Source organism: Artemia franciscana, chromosome 4 (assembly GCF_032884065.1).
Source record: "Artemia franciscana chromosome 4, ASM3288406v1, whole genome shotgun sequence".
Taxonomy (NCBI): domain Eukaryota; kingdom Metazoa; phylum Arthropoda; class Branchiopoda; order Anostraca; family Artemiidae; genus Artemia; species Artemia franciscana.
In genome coordinates, this window is record NC_088866.1 from 34,619,105 (window position 1) to 34,631,828 (window position 12,724).

Here is a 12,724-nt window from a genome sequence, read left to right on the forward strand (position 1 = left end):
CTAAGTCAATAAATAGGAAAATTATTTATTTGATTCCGATACAAGGGGTAGCTAATTATCTTGAAAAATTCCAATGATGCAACACGTGTCTTGTAAATCATGCAAGTAAATTAATCAGTTATTAAACGACTTTTGACTGAGAAACCGAATTACAGAAAGTTAAAAACCTGAACCTTAATATAAAAACACAATAACAAAGAAACAAGAAATATTCATATAATTAACAATCAACAAAATCACTAGAAAAACAAACTAAACACTATTAAGAACTCCATTTGATATTGTTATAAAAGAGCAACACACCACTTTTCGGGCAGGAAGTTTTAGTCTCTTATTTCGTAGAAAAAAATCTAGCAAGAGTACATACACAGGGAAAAAGAGAGTTGCTTTCTACCCACAAGTTTCAGAAAGTGCACCATATTTTGATATTCAGACGAATAAAAAGATTTTCGGAGAAAAGGTATTTTTTCTAACCATACCCCCCCCCAAGGGAAATTTCGCAAGCGAAAATTTAAAATTCTTAAATTCAGGGGGAGAGTTAAGAAGGAGCATCCAGCAGAGAAGAAGAGGAAGCAAAATTCTTGAGGCTCTTGAATGAAACAAGCTTTATGTTTTACATCTTCATGTTTATGTATACATACATATATATATATATATATATATATATATATATATATATATATATATATATATATATATATATATATACATATATATATATATATATATATATATATATATATATATATATATATATATATATATATATATATATATATATATATATATAACGTTCACTCCAGTGCGAAATTAAGTCAGCACATAACATTGAGTTGAGACCGCTCTTTCAAAGTCTTTTCTTTCTTTAATATTAGATTTATGAATAACTTTATGCTATTATACTCTTCATATAGTATGCCAGCCTCGATTTGAATTCTAAATTATAAATCGTGGAAATTACTGTTAGATTCTGCTTCAAATAAGAGTTAAAAATTCACTTTCGTGGTCGCAATATTATGCTTATATGAATAAGATTTCCCTGTTAATTCAAAGTTAAAAATGTATCATTGGTGTCTTTTGCAAATGACATTTAACCGAGTCCTTTCTTTTAATGGAAATTTGCTAAGAAGACTTCACAGAATTTTGCCTTTAAATAGACATACGAATCCGCCTAGTGACGTTGTTGATCCTAGATTTACCACCATTTATCAGAGCTGACCTTAATGGAAATTTTAGACACTGGACTCGTGCACCTTTCCTGGCTATCTGGAGGACAGAAGTTGTGTCCAAAGCCAAAGGGATTAAGTCACAGAATTAACCGACCAAAAAGTAGCTAGTCACTCTTCCTTATGAATCGACATTTAAATTACACTTGTACACTTTTCTTTTTCCTCTTGAAAAGATTCAAAACACTTGACTTCTTTTCTCTATCTTTAGTTGGGGAATGTGATGCTAGTTCACTTTCTGATGATGCTATTGATGATGTTTCTCCTCGAGATGTATTTGGATCTCCACGACTTAATTGAGGTGACGACGCCTCTGATGTTTGTGACCGATAATCAGAGACATATAAAGAAGCAGTGGTGGTCTGACGAGAAGGTACTGTTGCCGATTGGCTATTTCCGTTTATACCTTAAAAGAAAAAGTATGAGGAATATCAAACAGTTCGTGGTAACGAACTGTAGTAAGGAGCGACCCGGCTCAATAGTAACCAAAACTCTAAAAAATAGAATTTTGATACCAATAGCTACATCAAAAGAATCGCATTTTAATGCTGGTTTTAAATATATAAGTTTCATCAAGTTTAGTCTTACCCATCAAAAGTTACGAGCCTGAGAAAATTTGCGTTATTTTAGAAAATAGGGGGAAACGCCCCCTAAAAGTCATAGAATATTAACGAAAATCACACCATCAGATTCAGCGTATCAGAGAACCCTACTGTAGAAGTTTCGAGCTCCTATCTACAAAAATGTGGAATTTTGCATTTTTTGCCAGAAGGCAGATCACGGATGCGTGTTTATTTGTTTTTTTGTTTTTTTTTTCTTTTTCCCAGGGGTGATCTTATCGACCCAGTTGTCCTAGAATGTTGCAAGAGGGCTCATTCTAACGGAAATGAAAAGTTCTAGTGCCCTTTTTAAGTGACCAAAAAAATTGGAGGGCACCTAGGCCCCCTCCCACGCTAATTATTTTCCCAAAGTCAACGGATCAAAATTCTGAGATAGCCATTTTATTCAGCGTAGCCGAAAAACCTTATAACTATGTCTTTGGGGACGACTTACTCCCCCACAGTCCCCGTGGGAGGGGCAACAAGTTACAAACTTTGACCTGTGCTTACATATAGTAATGGTTATTGGGAAGTATACAGGCGTTTTCAGGAGGATTTTTTTGGTTTGGGGGAGGGGTTAAGAAGAGGGGGATATGCTGGGGGAACTTTCCTTCGAGAATTTGTAATGGGAGACGAAAATTTCCATGAAGGGAGAGCAGGATTTAGGCTACTAGCATTATTTAAAAAAAAAAAAATTAAAAAATAAAAGTGAAAAAGCTTTTTCAGCTGGAAGTAAGGAACAACAATAAAACTTAAAACAAACAGAAATTATTACCCATATGAGGGGCTCACCTCCTTCTAATACCTCGCTCTTTACGCTAAAGTATTTTCAGTAATTTCAACTACTTATTCTACGGCTTTTGTGATTCAGGGGGTCATTCTTAATGAATTGGGATAAAATTTAAGCTTTAGTGTAAAGAGCGAGGTACTGACGATGGGGCGAATCCCCTCATATATGTAATAAAAACATGAGAATACAAAAGTTCTTTACGTAAGCTAATTTATAAGTTACGTAAATCTTTTACCAATAAAAAGATTCGTAAAAAATTAAAAGTTCTAGTTGCCTTTTTAATTAACCAAAAAATCGGAGGGCAACTAGGTTTCGTCCCCCGCTCTTTTTTCCTCAAAATCATTCGATCAAAATTATGAGAAAGCCATTAAGCCAAAAAAAAAATATGCAAATTTAGTTTTGATTATTCCTCTGCGGAGAGCCAAAATCAAAACATGCATTGATTCAAAAACGTTCAGAAATTAAATAAAAAAAACAAGTTTTTTTAACTGAAAGTAAGGAGCGACATTATAACTTAAAACGCACAGAAATTACTTCGTATATGAAAGAGGCTGCTTCCTCATCAACGCCCCGCTCTTTACGCTAAAGTTTTTTACTGTTTTAAAAAGAAGAATTGAGAGAAAGAGTCAAACTTTAGCGTAAAGAGCGGGACGTTGATGAGGAAGCAGCCTCTTTCATATACGAAGTAATTTCTGTGCGTTTTAAGTTTTAATGTCGCTCCTTACTTTCAGTTAAAAAAACTTGTTTTTTTTATTTAATGGCATGAAGGGGCAGTTCTTAGGAGCCAAACTAAAGGAGGCAAGGAAAATTAAGCAATAAAATCAACATCAGGAACAAAAGGCACGATTTTTGGTAGTCTATCATCCATACATTGTTTTTCCATCTTAAATATTGTTTTAGTCAAAGTGGAATCAATTCTAATTTTTCGTCGAGCTTGTTGTTTGATACACGGTCAATCAAACGAATCCCTAAAACCGTCCTTAGGCAAATTCTCTAGAATACAACAAGCATTTGATCAACTTTTATAAATGGCAGAGTTTAATGTCCTGCTTAACCACTGGCACTCCTGTGGCTTCTAATATACTAATCTTGGCTCGAATTCTTCCCAAATATTTTCAGTTGAATAAAACATCCTGCACCCTGGCTAATCTATTTTTAAAAATATCACTGTATCCACTACATTTACTCCAGGGGACCCCCCACCCCACCCTCCAACATCTTTTCTGGCATCCTCTAGCCCTTTTTATTCTTTTTTTTAACTCTTTTTTCAGAATAAATTTGTCAATTTGGTCAGCTATTGGCACCTTTGTCACATTACCTCCCCCCAAATTTTGTTCATTGGCACCCTTGTCACATTGGGCGTCCTTCATGATTTTGCTCTAGATCCACCCCTGATTACATTTGACAAAAATGCTACCGAAATAAATAAAGCTTTTCGCCTCAACAATTTTACCTTATCTAACATTACCTCTTAACCTCCATTTATTACAAGTCCAAGCGACTTAGTCTTTTAGGTGGATTTAATCGAATTGGCTTAAGAAAAAGAGCTTAGTGCAATAATAGCTTTGTAACACTTTTGCATTTAAAATATATCGTGTTGACGTTGTGATATATCGTCTGACGTTAAGGGTCTAAATTATATCAAGTTAGCTTGTTTAAATTCTTTCCTGAAATAATCATTTGTTTAACGTAAAATAAGCATTTTTTTGTCAGAGAGTCTACATATACACATAAATAGGCTCCTTTTGTTCTCATACACACAAAAAAAAAAAAAAAAAAAATCGAATTCGTTTCTTATGTCCCGACAAGGACAGGCATATGGTGCAAAAATGAGAAAAATACAGAAAAAAAGAAGAGACGGACAAGATTCCCACATCGTAGCGAAATTGCATGATTCAGTTTCCCAATGAAGAGAACATATTTGCAATGCTTAATTCATCTATATTTTGGAGTTGCCTATCCTACAGTCAATCGACTATGTCTTCCAACAAAACCTTAATAGGTCTATCAATAATTGTCAACTTTTCGCCAAGTGCCGTTTCTATCTATTTGAATGCATTCAGGTAACTCAATTTTAGCCCACTTCTTAATGTCAGACTGATATAACATTTTACATACAAGCTTAAACCTGAAGATAACACCCTACTACCAGAAAAACATACAGAGATAAAATTAAAAATGCAAATTTGGTTTCTTTGCGTAAATAAAAACTTGTTGTATTATTTTAAATACTTGTCTTTTTGCTTATACTGTTAGATGGTAAAATGCTCACTTTTGCAGTACTGGCACAACTGGTATAAGATACGATATTTACCACCACTAAGAGCCCTGGTTAATAAAATAATGCTCTTAAAATCAAAATTCAAAAATAAAACAACCTTCAAGTCTAAAGTAAAAAAAAATAGAAAGAAAATTTTCTTTACCCAAAACCCAAACCCAAACCCACCAACCTACCTAACTTCTTAATTACCGAAAAATTTCTATCACTTAATATAATACCCAATCATTCCTCCCTATCAAACCACATGTAAAAATCTATACCCTCAATATCAGTTCTACCTGGTCTGTTCACTGAAATATTAACTTATTCATCTACTATGTTCGGCTATTGTACAGAAACTCGTTTTAAATTCTTTCTAAACATCAACCACCAGAAATCCTTTCTTGAACCCCCTAAAAGTTCACCCACTCGTGGTACTGACTCTTAGTTCTACCTGACTCATGTTTTACAGTTAAACAGATTTTAGACTTAAACCTCCTCTGTTCTTACTCTCTAGTGTTCTTTTTCTAGTTTTTATTTCTGTTAGAGACATGTATATTATAGTCATTTGCTTAACTGATCCGGAAGTCTGACGAAGAAGAGTCTTTTTAAACAGTATTTTTATATTTTGGCTCTATTTGTAATATAAAGACACTGTAAACAATGTAAACTTTACGCTGACTTTTAGACACCACTTGCTATTTAAGAGGGCATTTCAAGCACAACATAAATCTAAGAATTTGCCACTAATTAAAAGATTTAGGTAAATATTTGAAAATAGGACAACAATTTACAATTTCTGGTCATTAAAATTCCTACATGGGATCTAATAAAAGATTGAAATCTTGTTAAAACTTTGATATACAGGTTACAAAAAACTAAACGAACCATAGTATGAAGATTCCCTCCATTCTTGAGGCGTGTAGACTATTGGAGTAGGCCGAGGATTTGAATTCCTCGGAGGTACTGGAGGCCGTGAGGTAGTAGGAGGGAGAGTCCTTGATAACGAAGCCTTGAACTCTAACGAGAAGCATATTGATTAGCCATGCATACACACTTGTGCAACAAGACAAAACTAATATCAATGAAATTAAAAAAGAACAATACAAAAAGCAAACACAAACGACCCAAAAGCTAAACATAAAGCTTGCACAATAAAAACTTTAAAAAACGCATCAAAAATTTGTTATATTCATCTTTGTTACGTTTTTTACGAGTCTGAGAAACATTTAAGGGGGGCAGTGGTTCAAACCCCCAAACCCCTCTCCCTGGATACGATCTTGGTGCTGTCCTATCCATCGACAAGTCTTATCCTGTGGACAAATCCCTGGTTCAACTTCTGTCGCCTTTTACATGCATAGATGATTTTATTAAGCTCATATTAGTATTGATGTCTCTCCTTCTTAAATTTTTTTTTGATATTTTATTTCTTTAATTGCTCTCGTAAAACCCGATTTTTGATGTGTGAATATATAAGGATACGTATATTTTTATATTTTCTATTTTCTAATTGTTCGTTTAAAATCTGGTTTTTGACGTGTGGAATATTATATAGAAAGAAAGGAGTTACGTTATGCTTTATAGCTGTTTACCACAACTATGGATTTATTAGGTTATTAGATACCAAACATTATACAAATAAAAAAGCAACACGCCAGCAGGCATCCAGTATGTTTAATGTTGGATGTTTCGCTTCTTTCTTTTGTTTTTTCTTGATTAAATCTTACATTAAATGTTCATGAATAGCCTACAAGATCAGTCATTTTGTATACGAGGTCCAATGACACCTGAGCTGACTCAAAATTCAAAATTCAAAAACTGATATACATCGGGGTCCATCTGTTTCGCGTTTTATCAAATATGACATTTATTTCCCTCTCTCTTTCTGTTTAGTTGTAGAAGTTTTACGGACTTTGACAGATACGAATTTTACAGTTGTGTAATATTCGAATTTTTCAGATATAAAGTCAGTTCTAGACAGAAAAAAAACATCGAAATGAACTAAGGGAGTAACATGTACAAAAAAGCAACGAATACTTTGGCCCGACTTTCGAGTCGCCCAATCGAAATATAACCTAAAACACTCTAGTGATCAAACGCAAATGTAAATTTCACTGTACACAACTACGAGCTGTATATTCAGAATATGTACATCTTATAATGTGAAAATTTCAGTTTTTAATGTTAAAGAAATGGTAGGCATTATCGGTCTCTCTCTAATGTCCCCCATGTTTCTGTTTTTTATAATGGAAAAATGCATAATGTTTGGAGAATTTGGTATAATTTTTTTTGAAGTTAGTCAAAATAAAAAAGCAACAGAGAAACTTGATAAAAAGGATAGGGTTTTGGTTTTAACTTTAATCCAAGAATAAATTTGTAACTAGGCACAAAGGTGGGGGCATACAGAGGAGTCCCCTGTCTCCCTTCAATTATTCAAAAGGAAACCCGCATATAAACTATGGCATAAGAATGTAATTTTCAGTTTATCCCCCCCCCAGGGTGAAAATCAGGTGCAACTAAGCAATCGTGCAGTTGAATAAAGGATGGGAGCTTTCCAAGCAAATCCCCTCCTTCCTTATGATTAGTCCAAATGAAAGACACACAAAAAATAGTGCACGAGAATGCACTTTTCAGCTGAACCATTCCCTCACCCCAAGTAAATTTTGCAAATTTAAAGGTCATTAGCGTGCTTTGACGACTGAAAAAAAGGGGGGGGTTAATCGGGTTAAACAATTTATTTCCTATTTCAGTCTTGACATGCTTGAGCGACTTATCAGTTATTTTAGCAAGTAAAAATATTCTATTCCAAAACAAGTCTCTGCATTGAATTTTTCAAATTACGTAAAAACTAGAGAGATTGCGGTTAGTTTGATCTCGATACAAATACTATTGTGGTGTGTGCCATGTGGCACACACCACAAGTGCGTGTGCGATGCAAACACATAAGCAAATTAGATACGGACAAAGCTAAACACAGAACTATAGCTGAAACAAAATACATAAGCATTTACATTCAACATATACTTGACGTCTACTTTGTCTATTTCTGACAGCTTTTAAAAAAGATTGCCTTACCACTCTCAGTCTTCTGAGAATCTCTCTTTTTCCAAATATCTGACTGCCTTCTCCAAGTTCCAGGACTGGGAAGTCCAACCTCCGCTATAAAAAGTTAAATATAACAGTGGTATTGATAAAAACAGTATTTATTTTTTGTTTGGTTTGTTTTCTTAGGCTGATAATGAGAGAGCCATAATAAATCAATAAAAATGATTGGATGGTTGCTAATTGATGCCTAATACTAATTGAGAAAAGGTTAAGCCACACTTTTCCTTTGATATTATTTCATTCTCTGATTTAATCTTTTCTACAATTATTTTCGTTGATAGTGAACGTAAATATCAGGTTTTTTACAGGGAGCGTGTAGCCTTTTAACATATTTGACTCGAAGTGGCCGATTTCTCGTTTGAACCTTAGCAACAGTAAAATAATAATAGGACCGATTCAAGAGTATAAAAGACTAAAATTTTATTCTAATATAGGAAATAAAGTTATCAAAAAAGCTAATTATGATGAGAGTGATGCTTTAAGTGCATCGGAGACCATAGCTAACTTTCGTTTTTTGAATTGGACAAGGATGAACTCAAGCAGGGATGTTCGTTACTTAAATGCCAAATTAAATACAATCCATTTTTACCACACACAAATTCAAATAAATAATGAAAAAGTAGAACTAAGGACCCCGATTCCTGTAGTGTGCTATCCATCATGTTCTCCCCCCCCCCCAAGTGTCTATTTCTCCATTAATCCTCTACGATTATTTCCCCGATTTTTTTTTCGATCTCCCATGCAAATAGATCTCACATCCTAAACGGAATATAATTAGACAATATTTAACTAGATTTTGAAAACTATCTTCTGTGTCTTCATTGGAAAAATCCCCCCCAATAGATTTGTAAAATACCTTTTTTTTGTCTCATTATAACAAAAATCGAGCCCCTCCACCCAAAATTGTGGTCAATTAGCAAAACTGCAATGATTTAAGTTACTGTATGAGCAGTCAATGTAAAACACTTTTAGGCCTAAGAAAAACATCGAGGGAGAAAAAGAAAAGAAGAAACACGATAAGATACTGAACAATAGAAAATCACAAAATTATCATTATTTTTAAGAACAGAATAATCGCAAGCAGCATTGCCAGTGTTATATTTTGTAAGAAACTTGCAAAAATTAATTAACCAATAATAGCACGCTTTTTCGGCAATGAGGACAGACAACACTGGTTCTAAATATCAATGCTTCTTTTTTATTCTCTATTTTGATCCCACTTTCTGTTAGAATTTAAGTACTTGCAACACTTTCTGTAAATGTAATGTTTTCACAGAAAAGGAGCAAATCTCTTTCACGAAAAGCTCGAAAATGTACATATATTTTTCAATCTAGCAAACAAATAAATTATTAACAATTTCATTAACAACTAATTAACTTGCTTTTCATAATTAAGGCATTAGTGGAGAATCAACAATGAATTGACAATTTAATCCATCTAAAAATAAATTAATGAATAAACTAACATAAATTTGTCTATCTTCATTAAGAATAGAGAAAAAATACTTCTTCATTGTCAATAGTCATGAGTTCCAGCGTTCTTATCAGTTTTTTTGATCTTCTGATCAGAATTCTGATTTTCTGATCAATTTTTTAAGGGTTCTTATCTTAATGGGCGTTCAAAAAATAATGGACAATCAAATATGAATTGACGATTTAGCAAATCTAAAAAATGGATTACTAAATAGACAATCATAAATTTGTCCATTTCAACCAAGAATTAATCTAAGATTAGAAAAAAATAATTTTTGTCGAAGGTCATGCGTTCTGCTGTTCTTGACAGTACTAATCAGTTATCATCAGTTTTTCAGACCTTCTGATCAGAATTCCGATTTTCTGATTAGTTTTTTAAGCATTTTTATTTAAACTTTTTTTATATTCTCATCAGTCTTTACATCCCTTTTTGGCACTTTAACTTTAATAAGATGATTTATCAGCTCTGATGACAGCCAGTTAGTACTTACATTCCGATATTAAATCTCGTCTGGGGGCCATTGTACGGGGAAGTGTAGGCGGCGGACTAGAATCAGTTTCAGTAGCTATTTCAGGAGGCGAGGGAGTGATTACGACCTCAACTGCTTTAGATTCTGGTGTAGAAACCTCTTCCTTGATAACATTATCCTGACTGATATCCTAAGAAAAAGAAAATTAGCATTGTATAGTACCATTTCGCTTCGATGGATTTCATCACCATGGTTGCAACCTTGAAAATACCCTTTTCGCCCGAAAGGTTATAAACGGCTTTTTGTTTGCAGTTTAAGCCCCGACGAGTTTCCCGAACAAAACTGACACATGTATTAGAAAGCATGTTTTTCTGAAGTTATCCATAAAATAACAGAAAACCAATTTAACTGGAATTTTCGTTTATATTAATACCAAAAATACTTTCAAGCCGCCAATCTCATGGAAGAATGTGCCAATACTTAAAAAATAGAAGAAAGACTAGCATCGAAATGCAATTTATCTGGCACTTGGACAGTTTTTCCTGGAGGTCCTAAGAGTTTCTCTTGTAATGGGTTGGTGTAACTGCATCTCCCTCGTCTATACACAAGAACAAAAGCCAAACTATTAAATGATTGAAGTAAAATTAACTATTATTCAAGGAACAATTAACTATCGATTACTGATTTATTTAGACAAACAGAAATGAAAAACAATAGAAATCACAAACATTCGAAACAATTTTAACGGTTGCTTATGCTGAAGTAAATGCAAGAATAATAAAGGATGTTTTCTGAATATTTCTTGATGATCTAACTTAATTCGATTAATAAAATAGAGCTTAAAATAGTCATACATTTGCACACATTTACCAGTTACTCATTATATATTGAACATTAAGCGTTTTAATGCATGGAACGTATGGCTGACATAAGTATATAACAGGTTTAATTTAAGTTTTAAGTTTTCATTTTTAATATTTTTTATGAGCTTGAGGATGGAGAATATTTTTCTAATATTTCAAAACAAACTTCACAAAATTTGAATTTAAAAAACATTATTTTATAATTTAAGGGCTGAAATACTTTTTGTCGTTTTTCGTTAAATTCTTTATTTTTTTTATTATTATTTTTTAAAATTACAATGTGGGAGTGCCAGATCTCATCAACTGCGAAGAAAGCACAACTTGACACTAAATACTCGCATCATGGAAATTTAGGATGGGAGGGGGGGGGGACAAAAGTGTTTTCAAGTTTTGGTAAGGGGAGAGGAGAATTTTGCTGTTTTTTTTTTTAGCAGAAATACAAATAAGTCATTTTTTTTAAATACCAACAAAAGACATTTTTTCAAATTCCAGATGGGGGAAAGATATGGCACTGATAGAGCTGATATTACACTTTATACGAAGTCGGAAGAGCCAAGAGCTCATGTGTATGAGCTCTATTATGGTATGAGCTCTAGCAAAATTCTAAGAATCAATAGATTGATTTAAAAGGAAAATCAGAGGCTTAATGCCGGTCGGGATTCAAAATAAGAGCTCTGAGTCACGAGGTCCTTCTAAATATCAAAAATTCATTAAGACCCGATCACCCACTCGTAAGTTATAAATACTCATTTTTTTCTAATTTTTCCTCTCGCTTCAGCCCCCAGATGGTCGAATCGGAGAAAACGACTTTATCAAGTCAATTTGGACAGCTCCCTGACACGCCAACCAATTTTCGTCGTCCTAGCCCGTCCAGAAGCACCAAACTCACCAAAGCACTGAGCCCAACCCCCTAACTCCTCCAAAGAGAGTGGATCAAGTATGGTTATGTCAATCACGTATCTACGACATTTGCTATTTCTACTCACCAAGTTTCATCCCGATTTCTCCACTCGTAAGCGTTTTCCAAGATTTCCAGTTTTCCCCTCCAACTCCCCCCAATGTCAACAGATCTGGTCGGGATTTGAAATAACAGCTCTGAGAAATGAGTTTCTTCTAAATATCAAATTTCATGAAGATCCGGTCACCCGTTCTGAAGTTAAAAATACCTCAATTTTTTTAATTTTCCCAAATAAACATCCCCCCAGCTCCCCCAAAGAGAACGGATCCGTTCCAATTATGGCAATCACATGTCTATAACTTGTGGTTATTCTTTCCATCAAGTTTTATCCGGTTACTTCACTCTAAGTGTTTTCCGAGATTTCTGTTTCCCCCCTCCAACTCCATATGTCCTCGGATCATCTGAGAGCATCTGAGACATAAGATTCTTCCATATATCAAGTTTCATTAAGATCCGATTACCCATTCGTAAGATAAAGATACCTTGATTTTCACGTTTTCCAAGAATTCCGGTTTCCCCCTCCAAATCCCCCCCCCAAGGTCAACGGACCTGGTTGGGATTTAAAGTAAGCGCTCTAAAGCTCAAGCTTTAAAAATTAAGATTTAAAATACTAAGGAAACAAAACTAAGGAAACAACCATTATGTGACTAAATGAATTAACTGTCTGTAAGATTATTGCTGGATTGCATCCCCTGGTAATATATCAGTAGCCTTGGGAAGCTATTAAGTCGCCTAAGTAGCGCGGTGCTACTACGTAGTGGCTTCTACCGAATCTGAGAAAATGGTTTCAGCTGTCTGATTTGTTTTGTTTTTTTTACTTGGATCTTTACACGCTCCTTTTAGTAAAAAAAAAAAAAAAAAAAAAAAAAAAAAAAAAAAAAAAAAAAAAAAAAAAAAAAAAAAAAAAAAAAAAAAAAAAAAAAAAACAACCAGAAAAATGAAACTTTCCCGCATAAACTTCATCGGTCTACAGAAAAAAG

General features: G+C 33.8%; 1 protein-coding gene across 1 annotated transcript in view; it reads right to left on the reverse strand.

The window, feature by feature from the left end:
- Nucleotides 1–200: 200 nt before the first annotated feature.
- LOC136026346 (spectrin beta chain, non-erythrocytic 1-like) overlaps nucleotides 201–12,724 on the reverse strand; it is a gene marked incomplete in the record, with an annotated part of 229,939 nt that continues 217,415 nt past the window's right edge. The window contains 4 exon segments of the mRNA XM_065702858.1: nucleotides 201–1,632; nucleotides 5,764–5,895; nucleotides 7,951–8,034; nucleotides 9,945–10,113. Coding sequence (XP_065558930.1) covers nucleotides 1,367–1,632; nucleotides 5,764–5,895; nucleotides 7,951–8,034; nucleotides 9,945–10,113 — 651 coding nt within the window.